General features: G+C 43.4%; 1 protein-coding gene and 1 pseudogene across 1 annotated transcript in view; both read right to left on the bottom strand.

Moving 5' to 3' along the window:
- Positions 1-15,175, bottom strand: part of TUT7 (terminal uridylyl transferase 7) — a gene marked incomplete in the record, with an annotated part of 489,065 nt that overhangs the window by 124,998 nt on the left and 348,892 nt on the right. Inside the window, 1 exon segment of the mRNA XM_053702430.1 lies at positions 10,549-10,640. Within this exon segment, the coding sequence (XP_053558405.1) occupies positions 10,549-10,640 (92 nt within the window).
- Positions 6,308-6,431, bottom strand: LOC128650986 (uncharacterized; annotated as a pseudogene).

Here is a 15,175-nt window from a genome sequence, read left to right as displayed (position 1 = left end):
TAACAAACTCTTGATAGTAGAATAAAAAAAACTACAACTAAACACCACATACTCTTAACCATCTCCGTGGAGATGTTGCCTGTGCAACGGCAAAGAGAATGACTGGGTTGGGCGGAGCCTAGGAGGGACTATATGGCCAGCTTTGCTGGGACTCTTTGCCATTTCCTGTTGGGGAAGAGATATTCCCACAAGTAAGGATGACGCCGTGGACCGGACACACCAATGTTGGAGAAATTACATGTTCTATCTGAATCACAAAAGAAAATGTTTGGGTTCAGAGTCCATTTAACTAGACAGACTGCTTACCAGCCCAGCAGGTTGGTGTCCATGGTCACATCACCCAGGAATGTCTCCAGAAGCACGCGCCCTGAGACAGATACTCTTGAAAAAAACTTAAAATTATGCTTACCTGATAATTTTCTTTTCTTCTGACAGGAAGAGTCCACAGCTGCATTCATTACTTTTGGGAATTCAGAACCTGGCCACCAGGAGGAGGCAAAGACACCCCAGCCAAAGGCTTAAATACCTCCCCCACTTCCCTCATCCCCCAGTCATTCTGCCGAGGGAACAAGAAACAGTAGGAGAAATATCAAGGTGAAAAAGGTGCCAGAAAAAGAAACTACATTACAGCCGCCTCATCAATAAACGCGGGCGGGGAGCTGTAGGCTCTACCCGTCAGAAGAAAAGAAAATTATCAGGCAAGCATAATTTAAGTTTTTCTTCTTAAATGGGAAGAGTCCACAGCTGCATTCATTACTTTTGGGAAAACAATACCCAAGCTATAGAGGACACTGAATGCAAACAAAGGACGGGTACAGAAGGCGGCCCCTTCAAAGGGCACCACAGCCTGAAATTATCCATAAAAACTGAAAAACAAAAATAACTGCCCATCAGGTAAACAACCGGCATGCTGTGCTGGAGACCACTCAAAATCCTTAGATGCCACTGAGCACAAAGCCACTAAGGAGCCAAGTCCCGCAGGCTCCCAAATCGCACAAACCTACCCCAAGGGAAAGCACCTCCACCCAAAGGGGAGAACGGAGTACCCAAAGGAGATCCCAAGGACCATCAGAATAGGGTAAGAAACCCCAAAGACAAAGCGAAACTAAGGCTTTTACAGAACAACCACCCTGGGAAAAAAACCTCTATAAAGTCCAACTCCCAAAGAGACACTCCCAACCTATGAGAGAGCGATCGCGAGGAAGAACAAAATCCCTCCACAGGTCCCCTAACACAACACCATAAAAACATATGGTGCTCCAGGAAGCCACAAGCTCCCAACTGAACCCTAGTCTAGCAGACACAACCACTAAAACTAGCCACATATAGGTAGGAAACCTATATCAGGACCGAAAAAAAAAACATGGAGCTCACCAACAGGATGGAAAAACCAACTGTCCCAGCAGAAAAAGAGGGCACTCTGTGAAACACAGAACCACAACTGACAGAATTCACGAGTTCCAGCTCCCTGGCAGCAAAGCTGATCCTAAGTTAACATGGGACCCCATCCCATACAGAGTTGCGAAGTATCGACGGTAACTCCCAACCAGGAAAGACCAGATCCCAGAAGACAACCAACACCAGCCGCAATGCAACCAATGGAGGAAGGAACACCCGTGAACCCCCCACCAGGGAGGATAACAGGGACAACAAAAGTACACAGTCAGGCCCAAGAGAGCAGACAGATCTCCAACCTCCCCTCCAAGAAATGGACCCAACCCAAAAAGGTCTGGAACATCCGCCTCAAAAGAGAGTGGAGGTCCTAAGAGGAAACTACCCATTGGAGAACCCTCTGACCAATTAATAGCAGCTGGCAAGCTACCACGAATCTATGACAGAAATATAAAGCTTGCTAGTACACAATCCATGTGCAAGTAGCTGCAGCTGGTTTCAAACTGCAAACCTCCCACTTGCTAGTCAGCGAAGCGAACCATCAGGCTACTACAGCTGGCATAACAGGTTCAGGTTACGAAACCCATACACAGTCCCCGTCTCTAAGAAGGAACAATCCCAAAAGGGAAGATAGGGCACAGAGAAACCACGGTACCCTAGTACCAGAGCCAGCCCCCCTGACATCCCGTACGCGAGGAGGGAAGAAAAGAATCCTTGAACGTGAAGATAAGGACTCACTGGGTCTCCATGGAAACTGTAGATTTCAAAATCCTCCCCAAAAATCCAAGCCAAGGCGAAGAGACCAAAGAGAATAGTAAAGCAATACCACTGAGTAATAACCCAACGATCATTACTACCAGCTCAGTTGAGACAAACAATCTCGAGCCTTAAATGCAAAAGTTGCCAATGGCGACAATCGAAAATCCACCTGAAAGGCAGCAAGCTAACCTTCAGGCAAATACCAAATCTCCCATGAGAGTGAAAACCCAACCCCCCGAAGGGACAAGCGGACATTCTAAACCCTAAAGTTTGAAACTAACCCGCCCAGGACCGAGCACAACGACCCGGACCCCAAAATCTCAGACAAGAGACATGGCCCTAAGACAGACCCCCGAAACCGGGAACAGGTTGTACATCCTGAGGGACCACCAAGTTGCCTCATACGAAGAAGGGCACACTAGGTAGCGCCTAGCACCCCCCAATGTCTTTGAACATGGTACACTTGCAAGAGACTCAGATCAGGATTCTAGAAAGACCTCTAGACAGGCCTTCGAGACAGCAATCCGCATCCTTAGGTGGATATGAACCGCGGACCCTCCGCTTGCAACCCCAGAAACCAAGAGCTCCCAGAGGTTCGAGTGCAACACCAGTCCAGGGACCCCAGAGTTTACCAGGGACAGGGCTCCATAAAACTGGGAACATGCCACAATAGCTGGGTTCAACACACAACCTTAGCCATGTGGGCAATTAAGCAACCCACTAGGCTCCTAGGTGGAAAGTCAAAGATCCCCACAGGATCAGCCTCCCAGAAATCCAGTACCAGGAATAACATGGGCAACCCCACAATTTCCGCTGAGAAGCGGATCAGAGGCGGTTGCTGGGAAAAAAAGGAGGAGAAACTCAACCCCTGCGCTCCATCTTATGAGAGCATACGATATACAGAAAAAGGGGAGAGACTGACATATCCGAACTCCCGGACCCAGGTGACCAGACCACTCAAGAGGGGAAAACCAGTCCCAGCAACCTTGAGGGGCACCTGCGACTAGGCCACAAGGAAACAGACAACCAGAAAATACCAGTATTAAAACGAAAATAGTCATCTCAACTGGTAGCCCAACTGTACAGCGGTCATCCGAACCCGCAAGACATCCGAAGCCTCCAGAACCCACGAGAAATCATAGACGGATCCCCACATAAGGAATATCAGAGGACCTATACAGTCCCTCTGATACTCCGTTCATTGAGGACGAGGAGCAAGTTGACGTATAGGAAACTAAAAAAAGTAATGGATAAATAAAACGAACACTCCAACAAAGTGAACGACTCGACACCCAACAGGATAACCAGCACAACAGCACCACATGAGTGACATGAACCTTAAGGAACAGCAGCTAGTGCCCAACCAGTACCTGCCTGGCACAAGGAACACCTGAAAATTGTCCAAGGAAAAAATCGAAGCCCGGAGGGATCGAAAACAAACTATAATCATAAAGTTCTGAGAAAGAAAATGCGCAGCTTCCAAGGAAGTGCGCACGCTACCACAAAATCGTAAGTATTAGTTCCAGAGAAAGAATGTTAGTAGTACTAATAGGGATATCTTTTCAAACTTAATTTGACAGGTACCCTTTATATGCAAACCCCCGCAGCTTTATATGCAGATCCCCGCCCACTCTCAATATTTCCACCCTATCCGCCCACTCTTTTCCATATTTCACAAACTTTTTAACATTTATTTTAATGTTATAATAATAATAAAGAATATAATTTTATTTTAAATTGTGTTGTGTTAATGTTTTAAATACCGTTATTAGGAATACATTAAATTTTAAAAAAACACAAACTATTTTAATTCAATCGCATTGAAATCTTACAAAACATCAGTTAAACGATACATAAAACATTAACACAACAAAAAATAAAATAAAATTATATTGTTTATTATTATAACATTAAAATAAATGTTAAAAATTTCTTGAAATATAGAAAAAAAAAAATGGGTGGATAAAGGTGGAAATATTGGGAGGAGAGTAGGCATGGATCTGCATATAAAGGGGCGGGATTTTGCATATAAAGGGGCGTGGTACCTGTTAAATTAAGTTTGACAAGATATCCCTATTAGTACTACTAATCTTCCCAAACTGGAAAATTATAGCAGACATGAGCTTCTAATAACAAATCAAATATATCCTAACCGGATTAAATAAAATGAAGGTAGCAACAGGGGGTGAACGCCAAAGAAAAACGGCACTCCAACCGGACCAGCCGATTAGATGCCCAAGCTCAGAACTGGAACAGATACTTAAAGAAATATAAACAGACAATAAGGAGATTGCTTCATCCCCACACGTCTAATCCAGTTTGCCGTCCGGCACAGAAGAACGAGGATCCCTCAGCCCAGTAGGGCTGGAATCCTCCAGCACCGCCAAAACATGCCTTAACAAAACACGAAGACCTGCCAGTCTATAACGGAAGGCAAAATGTTCCCCCGCCAGATCGATGGGCGACACCGGTCCCGAGGGTGGGGCCCCTGAAGCCTCCAATGCCATTGCTTCCCCAGAAGGTCTAACTGACTCAGGCAATCCCAGGCCCGACAAAACCCCAGTTAACAGAACATGGACAGTATCTTAAAAATACCTCATTAGGAAGATATAAATGTGCCAGCGCCATATATATGGCCAAGAGGAACTGTGCCGTAACCTCTGGAGGAAACAAGCCGCCTTCTGGAGAAGGAGTAACGGCCATAAGGACACCTGCTTGCATAGCAAAAGAAGGTTCTGGGGCACGTGCCTCCCGGGACATGGGATCCTCAGGGGCAGATGGCTCAACGCACTCTAAATTCCCTGATACGGGAGAAAAGAGTACTCTAGAACGGCAATCTGAACATAACTGATGGGCATGAATAACCCTGGCCATTTCATACTCTTCACAAGACGTGGACTCCGAATCGGAGATATCCGTCTCCAAAAAATCTGAATCCTCCATAACTTGGAAATTGCAATTATGGGCAAACACTAACGGCACCTTACACCTACAATGGCTGGGGCACTCACCACCTCCTGTAAACCAGACAACGAACAGACTCTCTCCGTCGCCACTCGGTCAATGTGCGGAAATAGAATACAACGTTACCACACCCGGTCATGAGGTGCATCGTGTAAGCCAAAAAAAGGTGCCAGTCCCTAGGACCGTGCAAAAAGATGAAGTAAGGCCGTTATGTTTGAAAAGCCATGAGCCCAAGTATCACCACACAATAGCAGACAAAATCACAAACATGATTACAGTCCCCCCTGTTCAATAAACCCCCTCAGGAGATATTAACCCTTGATTTCATAAGATAAAGGAGTCCAACTGAGACCCTGACTTCTTTCGTTTAACATTACATTCACATATTGAAATAAAACTTAACGATCTTACCGGAATCTACGCCGTGGAACAGGAACACAGCCTTTCAAGTGTGACAGATAGTTGCCTTGCTACTGACATGGACTTGAGTGAATAAAGGCAGGCAGCGAAACTCATCAACGCTTATTGCCAAAGGCGCTGTTAATATGAGTCAGGATGGTTTCGCAGAAAGACTCTCCCTGCATCTCTGGACTAACTTTCACCCATGCTCTCAATGAGATGCTGACAGGATTACTTAAAACTCCAGTCCCATTTCGAAGCGTACTACCCTCCATGAGAGACTATCTTCAATCTTCTGACACTTCTCTGCCAACCTCCTGAGATGAAAGGCAAAGAATGACTCTGGGATGAGGGAAGTGGGGGAGGTATTTAAGCCTTTGGCTGGGGTGTCTTTGCCTCCTCCTGGTGGCCAGGTTCTGAATTCCCAAAAGTAATGAATGCAGCTGTGGACCCGTTTAAGAAGAAAACCACTACAGGAGAGACTCTCGTTGACAAACTAGATCTATTCTCTGAGATAGATCCGAGAGTTCTCCATTTTATGGAAAAAAGCAATGTCCATGGGAACCATCCGACCAATTCCCTCCATATATAGAAACACTGAAAAGGAAAATCAACTGCAGCTAGATCCAAACTCCCAATCTCCTGGTTGCAAGATGGCTAAGCTATCCATCGGGCCACTAGAGCCTGCAGTTGGTCGGGCAGTAGATTGCAGATAGAGGAAAAAGGAAGAATCCTTAATTATCTGACCTCTGTTAGATATCTTCTCCTAGATAGAGAATCTATTAAATGTCTGAGTCTACCGCACCTGGTCTTCCCAGGCGGACTCCCATCCCATCCAGGTACTGACCAGGCCTGGCCCTGCATAACTTCTGAGATCAGATGGAATCGGGTGCATTCAGGGTATTGTGGCGGTAGACCCAAATAAATCACCCTTGTAGATAAGACAAGGAAACTCCTTTTCAGATTCATATCCCATCCCTGGGAAAGATGATTGGACAAGATCTCTAAAAGAGAATCAGCTCAAAGGAAGGATGACACCTCAACCCTATATTGTCAAGAAAAACACCCTTTCAATACTCCAAGACCTAAAGGTCTGTCTAGGATGTGACAGGATTTCATTAACCCTGTGTTACACTTGTGCTTGTAAATGTAATTTTTAGTTAACAGTGCATAGCTTTACAAATAAACTTTGTCTATAGCATGCTTGTCTCAATAAAAGCTGCTATGTAAATGTTAGTTTGCATATTAACATTGCTATTTGATTAAAAACTACACCAACAGTAAGAAATACATTCTTTCAGCAAGACACTTATAACTTACTATAAACGAAAGATATCTTTTAAATCTTTCATATACATCTTCTATATATAAAGAGTACCTTGCTATATGAACCTGTTCACATGATTGTGAAAAATATAATCTTTAATATGCTTGTTTTGCAATATATAAAATGTATAACTGTATTCAAATAGATGTTTAAATAAAATACTTCTGCAATGTATAACTGTATTCAAATATATGTTTAAACAAAATTCTTTTGCAATATAAAAAGTTTTTATAGCTGTTCAAACTAATATACTAACCAACTAATTTTAACATAAGATGTTATATGATTTTAAAATGGAGACTTATTCAACCTTGAATTTATAAGCTCTAAAATGGATGCTCATTGCAATTTAAAGTGCATATGTTAAAATTTGTATAACAACTTCTCAAGGCTATGAACAAAATGTTTATGTTTTAAAAACATACGATGTCTGCATCTGATAACAGAAACATTATAAAAACACCTCTTTTGTAAACAAGGGACATGTCTTTCTAGGCCATCTAGAGATAAGGTGACTGGTTGCATAGAAGTCATTTCGAGTGGTATGTAAATAAGGATGACGGAACTCAGAAACTTGAGATCATCCCGAATCAAGGGAACAATAAATCCTTCAGCTCCTATGTTCAATAAACATGCCCCACATGAAGGTCAGAATCTGAGTTACTAGAGGTAAATACCTAGATTATGTTCCCAAACTGGGACTGGAACTATTACTCCCAGAGAGGAAGGTCCTGAACCCAGTTCAAGGAATACCTCTCATCATACCTGGATTGCAGATACTCTAGAAAGAGAAACCTGCTCCTGGGAGGAAATCTTAAATTGGACTCAAGTCCAAACAAAGTCTCATCCTTAAAAAGGAGATGCCAGAAGCGAGGGACAGGATGAAAAATAAAATATAGAACCTGCAACTGCAGAACTATAAAGCCTAGGCTGTACCACTTAACAACAGGTAGGCTTCTGAGCTGAAGATTCTAACCACAAAGCTCGACGGCTAGTCCAGAAAATCTAATAAGACAAGACATTGCTCTAAAAGAACAATAATCCTCCAGCTTCTTCCATGGATCCATAAAGGAGCAGCTACCCTCCATAGGAATCAAAGTCCTCTGAGCCATAGTAGAAAAGCTGCCTTCTACTTAGGGCACCGTGCATTCTAATGAAGCCAGCAACAGGAAAATCCTTTAAAGGACGGGAGACAAGGAGAAAGGTCTACACCTGTGAAAATTTCCATAGCACGTTTAGAAACATTTCCTCAAAGGAACGAACATCAAAAATATGTTCAAATTTACAAAACTCCCAAGGGTTGACGACAGGCGTATCGATGTTGTCAAAGTAGCTAAAACCTCCTATAACAGTACACGAGGTGTGCAAACAAACATCTGAAGGAGATGACATCAGCATCAGATGAAGAAATTGTACTGTCCAAAATCTGATATTTTACCCTCAGAATCTACCGGCGACACTGCCTGCGTAGCAGAAAACTTACTATCTGAACTTTAAATATCCTCTTGCATTTTCCTTATAAGTAAAGAAAAACAGACCAAGCAGCAGATACCGCAGAGGATACCTGAGCTGCCAATTATGTATTTAAACACACTCCTCTTAGAGATTGAGAGGAACCGCAGGGCACTGCATGTGACGCCATAGAGGCTTGGGACTTTAGCCAGAACAGCATCATCCTTGGAGACATGAGGCTCAGAATGTAACAAGCTATGAATACCATCAAAAGCTCTGACAAATGTGCGCATAGACAAATAAACTGTCTAAAATTTATGCTAACGAACAAGATGCTCAAAACAAAACAGTCTTATTTTTAAAGGCATCAACTTTAATATCTGCAGAAACAGACCCATGTTCCAAGACAATTGAAATGAACATAAATATGCAAACACTGTATGATATAATAAACAATTCTGTGAAAAACGTTTATACTAAAAAACAAGCAATGTTCCTTAACATAATAAAGAACAGAGCTGCTCCCTGAAATTAAATACCGACAGTGACCAGCACACTGCGCCGTTCACAGAACGAGGCGGAGTTGCAGATTAACCTCTGAAAAAGGCGCACTTTAAAACAGAGTTCTAGGGGACCTTTATTGAAAATAAAGACGGCTTAAATACGGACACCCCTGTGCTTTTAGCTCAGAATGGAAGCAGCGCTCATACTTCAAGGAAACTGCCTCCGACTAGTGGCGGCTCAACTTGCCATTAAGATTAACAACATTGCGCAGCTCTGCTATAGTGCTGTCCTAACACAGAGAAAAAAGGAGACGGGAACAAAAATCGGCAAGGAAATGAAGCGCCGATTCCTAAAACAAATAACACCTGACTAGAATCTGTTTCAGAATAAAGTTATAAACAGTATATCAGGGATCTAACTCATGTCTACATCATGGGAAAAATATAATACCACTAAGCCAAAAGGCTTTGTTTTTTTAAGCAGCGCTTAACACCACTACATACTAAAATAGACAGCCCATAGAAATAGCATCTCTAAAGAAAGAGTGCTCCCACTCCGTGCATTCCCAATAACAACTGGCTAAACACAATAATACTGCTCGAGTCCTGTAAACCTAGGGTAAAATAAACCCCTGATGAACAATCCTTTTACTGAGCCACCATATAGGATTAACCCCTTTGCCTGTAAAAGAGGTTACACCATAAGTCTCCATAGTCACATACTTTAAGTGCCTGCTCACTACCATTAAACATCCTTAAGTAAGGATTTTGAGTCCCATATAAGGTACAGGGAGTCTTTATCCCATTCAATGCCAGCCTCCTAGCCCCAGAAGACAAAAAGGCACTTACCTGCATTTCTAGCCGTCCTGCAGGAGGACAGCTCACCCAGTATGAGAGGACGCCACTCCTCACAGAGACCTGTAAAAACAAGAAAGAATCAGAGTAAACCTACTCTGGCATTCTATACAAGGGCAGCAACATGTTAGGAACTTGTAAGGTGGGCCTCACTGTGTTTTTCTAACTTGAGAAGAAAGATTAAAGTAAACCTACTCTGGCCCTCAAAATAATAAAATCTTGATTAAAGTGAATAAATCCAATCATCTTCAGACACCAAAAACTTCACCTCCTCCATGAACAGAGGCAAAGAGAATGACTGGGGGTTGTGGGAAGGGAAGTGATACTTAACAGATTTGCTGTGGTGCTCTTCGTCTCCTCCTCCTGGCCAGGAGTGATATTCCCAACAGTTACTGATGACGATGCCGTGGACTCTTAGGAAAGAAACTGGACTTACTATACATTATTAAAAATTGTATACAGAATTTTAAAGTATCCCTTTATCAGTTTCCTGGAACATTGGGGTACACATCATAATATTTGACTTTATATAGGCAGAATTCTCCGTATACTGAAGCTTTTACTTCTATTTTATAGTTATTCTATGAACACTCAAAGCATATCCTTCACTTGTACCAAAACTTAAAATTATGTGTTGAGAGAAAAATATATATGTGCTGATTCTTCATCACATGCATCAATATTTTTTTGTTTTGTTCAAAAGACATACAAAATAAAAAGGTAAGAGAGGATGGAACCTTTACCATTAGTATGTGCAGTAAGAATGTTACCTTGTCCATGATTAAAAAAAAGGTCACTGCAGACAAGCAAAATTATTAATAGATGGCTAAAAGAAAGTGTTCTTGAACATATTGAGCAGTTACACAATAAAACTGGAATAAGATTGAGATCACAAACCTTTCGATCACTGTTTATTGGAATAGATCTAGAATGTTTCAGTGGGCTCATTGCAGAAGGAGATCCACAAAAGTTATCAGACTTTGGACTTCCTAAATAAAAACATAAAAATAAATTATGCTTAACAGATAATTTCATTTCCTTCTGTGTAAGGAGAGTCCACGGCTTCATTCCTTACTGTTGGGAAATACTGAACCTGGACACCAGGAGGAGGCAAAGACACCCCAGCCAAAGGCTTAAATACCTCAACCACTTCCCCCATCCCCCAATCATTCTGCCGAGGGAACAAGGAACAGTAGGAGAAATATCCGGGTATAAAAGGTGCCAGAAGAAAAATATCATTTAGGGGGCCGCCCATCGGAGAACACAGGCGGGGGCCGTGGACTCTCCTTATACAGAAGGAAATTAAATTATCTGGTAAGCATAATTTATGTTTTCCTTCTTAATATAAAGAGAGTCCACGGCTTCATTCTTTACTGTTGGGAAACTTATACCAAAGCTCTAGAAGACACTGAATAATAGCGGGACGGACAAAAAGATAGGCGGACCCTAATCTGAGGGCACCACAGCCTGCAAAACTTTTCTCCCGAAGGCTGCTTCAGCTGAAGCAAAAACATCAAACTTGTAAAATTTAGAAAAAGTATGTAAGGAGGACCAGGTAGCTGCCTTACAAATCTGATCCATAGAGGTCTTGTTCTTAAAGGCCCAAGAGGAAGTCACTGCTCTAGTAGAATGAGCCGTAATTCTCTGAGGAGGTTTATGTCCCGCTGTCTCATAAGCTAAGCGGATAAAACTCCTTAATCAAAAAGACAAGGAAGTCGCAGAGACCTTCTGCCCCTTATGCTTCCCAGAATAGGCAACAAACAAGGAGTTTGTCTAAAATCCTTAGTAGCCTGAACATAGAACTTCAAGGCTAGAACCATGTCGAAATTATGAAGCAAACGTTCCTTCAAAGAAGAAGGAAGGATTAGGACACAAGGAAAGAACCACAATCTCTTGATTGATGTTGCGGTCAGACACGACCTTAGGAAGAAAACCTAACTTAGAACGTAGGACAGCCTTATCAGAATGGAACACCAGATAAGGAGGCTCACATTGCAAAGCGGCAATCTCTGAAACTCTGCACACAGAAGCATAACAACTTGATGTCAATTTCATGCATAGGCTCAAACGAAGTCCGTTGCAAAATCTTAAGAACCAGATTCAGACTCCAAGGAGGAGCCGAAGATCTGAACACTGGTCTGATCCTAATCAGAGCCCTAACAAAAGACTGATCAGGAAGCTCCGAGAGCCTTTTGTGCAGTAAAACAGACAAGGCCGAAATCTGTCCCCTCAGGGAACTGGCCAAAAGACCCTTCTGCAGTCCATCCTGGAGAAACAACAGAATCATGGCAACCTTAATTTTATGCCAGGGAAATTCACACTCTTTACACCAGAATAAGTATCACACTTTATGATAGATGCGACAAGTAACTGGCTTACAAGCTTGAATGAGAGTATCAATAACACTCAGAAAACCCTCTCTTGGCAAGGACTAAGCATTCAATCCCCACACAGTCAGCCTCAGAGAATCTAGATTTTGATGAACAAAAGTACCTTGTTCCCAGAGATCCCTGCGACAAGGTAACCTCGATGAAGGAGATGACATCCTCACTAGATCCGCGAACCACATCCTGTGCGGCCACAAGGGAGCAATCAGTATTACTAACGCCTGCTCCTGCTTGATGCGGGACACTACCCGAGGAAGGAGTGGTAATGGCGGAAAAAAAAGTAGATTAGACTGAATCTCCAAGGCACTGCTAATGCATCTATTAGCTCCGCCTGAGGAACCCTGGACCTCGATCAATATCTGGGTAGCTTGGCATTTTGACAAGACGTCATGAGATCTATTTCCGACGTCCCCCACCTACTGCATATCTCCGCAAACACTTACGGATGGAGAGACCATTTCCCCGGAAGAAAGGATTGTCTGCTGAGAAAACTTGCTTACCAGTTATCCACACTCTTCTTTGAAGAAGGATTAGGACATAGTGAAAGAACAACAACCTCCTGATTGATATTTTTATTAGATACCACCTTAGGAAGAAAACCAGGTTTGGTACGTAACACTACCTTATCTGCATGGAAAATGAGATAAGGGGAATCACATTGTAAAGCAGATAACTCCGAAACTCTTCGAGCCGAGGAGATAGCTACTAAAAACAGAACTTTCCAAGATAAAAGTTTAATATCTATGGAATGCAAAGGTTCAAACGGAACCCCTTGCATAACCTTAAGAACTAAATTTAAACTCCATGGCAGAGCAACAGGTTTAAACACAGGCTTGATTCTAACTAAAGCCTGACAAAACGCCTGAACATCTGGAGTATCAGCCAGACGCTTGTGCAAAAGAATAGACAGAGCAGAAATCTGTCCCTTTAAGGAACTAGCTAACAATCCCTTCTCCAATCCTTCTTGGAGAAAAGATAATATCCTAGGAATCCTGACCTTACTCCATGAGTAACCTTTGGATTCACACCAATGAAGATATCTACACCATATCTTATGATAGATTTACCTGGTGACCGGCTTTCGAGCCTGAATTAAGGTATCAATGACCGACTCAGAGAAACCACGCTTTGATAAAATCAAGCGTTCAATCTCCAAGCAGTCAGACGCAGAGAAATTAGATTTGGATGGTTGAAAGGACCCTGAAGGAGAAGGTCCTGTCTCAGCGGCAGAGTCCATGGTGGAAGGGATGACGAGTCCATGGTGGAAGGGATGACATGTCCACCAGATCTGCATACCAAGTCCTGCGTGGCCACGCAGGTGCTTTTAAAACACAGAAGCTCTCTCCTGCTTGATCTTGGCAATCAGACGAGGGAGCAGAGGAAACGGTGGAAACACATAAGCCAGGTTGAAGGACAAAGGCGCTGCTAGAGCATCTATCAGCGCTGCCTTGGGATCCCTGGACCTGGATCCGTAACAAGGAAGCTTGGTGTTCTGACGAGACGCCATGAGATCCAGTTCTGGTTTGCCCCAAAGTTGAATCAACTGTGCAAATACTTCCGGATGGAGTTCCCACTCCCCTGGGTGAAAAGTCTGCCGACTTAGAAAATCCGCCTCCCAGTTCTCTACTCCTGGGATATGGATAGCTGATAGATGGCAAGAGTGAACCTCTGCCCATAGAATTATTTTTGAAACCTCCAACATTGCTAGGGAACTCCTTGTTCTCCCTTGATGGTTGATGTAGGCTACAGTCGTGATATTGTCCGACTCAAATCTGATGAACCTGACCGCAGCAAGCTGAGGCCAAGCCTGAAGAGCATTGAATATCGCTCTTAGTTCCAGAATGTTTATCGGAAGGAGTGCCTCCTCCTGAGTCCATGAGCCCTGAGCCTTCAGGGAGTTCCCTTGATCCAGATTTAGTAGAGGGGACAAATCTGTGTAATCCCCATTCCACTCACTGAGCATGCAAAGCTGCAGAGGTCTGAGATGTAGGCGGGCAAACGGCACTATGTCCATTGCCGCTACCATTAAGCCGATTACTTCCATACACTGAGCCACTGAAGGGCGAGAAGTAGAATAAAGAACACGGCAGGAATTTAGAAGTTTTGACAACCTGGCCTCTGTCAGGTAAATCTTCATTTCTACAGAATCTATCAGAGTTCCTAGGAAGGAAACTCTTGTGAGAGGGGATAGAGAACTCTTTTCCTCGTTCACCTTCCACCCATGAGACCTCAGGAATGCCAGAACAATGTCCGTATGGGACCTGGCGATTTGAAAATTCGACGCCTGTATCAGAATGTCGTCTAGGTAAGGGGGCTACTGCTATACCCCGCGGCCTTGGGACCGCTAAGAGTGACCCTAGAACCTTCGTAAAGATTCTTGGTGCCGTAGCTAACCCAAAGGGAAGAGCCACAAACTGGTAATGCCTGTCTAGGAAGGCGAACCTGAGAAACCGATGATGATCTCTGTGAATCGGAATGTGAAGATAAGCATCCTTTAAGTCCACGGTAGTCATATATTGACCCTCCTGGATCACAGGTAGGATGGTTCGAATAGTCTCCATCTTGAAGGATGGGACCCTGAGAAATTTGTTTAAGATCTTGAGATCTAAGATTGGTCTGAAGGTTCCCTCTTTCTTGGGAACTACAAACAGATTTTAATAGAAGCCTTGCCCCTGTTCCTCCTTTGGAACGGGATGGATCACTCCCATAACTAGGAGGTCTTGAACACAATGCAAGAATGCCTCTCTCTTTATCTGGTTTGCAGATAATTGTGAGAGATCAAATCTCCCTTTTGGGGAAGAAGCTTTGAAGTCCAGAAGATATCCCTGGGACACAATTTCCAACGCCCAGGGATCCTGGACATCTCTTGCCCAAGCCTGGGCAAAGAGAGAAAGTCTGCCCCCTACTAGATCCGTTTCCGGATCGGGGGCTGATCCTTCATGCTGTCTTAGAGGCCGCAGCAGGTTTTTTGGCCTGCTTTCCTTTGTTCCAAGCCTTGTTAGGTCTCCAGACCGGCTTGGACTGGGCAAAATTTCCCTCTTGTTTTGTATTTGAGGAAGTTGAAGCTGCACTACTCTTGAAGTTTCGAAAGGAACTAAAATAAGTCTGTTTGGTCCTTAATTTGTTGGACCTATCCT

This window comes from Bombina bombina, chromosome 2 (genome assembly GCF_027579735.1).
Source record: "Bombina bombina isolate aBomBom1 chromosome 2, aBomBom1.pri, whole genome shotgun sequence".
Taxonomy (NCBI): Eukaryota; Metazoa; Chordata; class Amphibia; order Anura; family Bombinatoridae; genus Bombina; species Bombina bombina.
The sequence above is the reverse complement of the archived record's forward strand: the minus strand, read 5'-3'. Positions and strand labels throughout refer to the sequence as shown.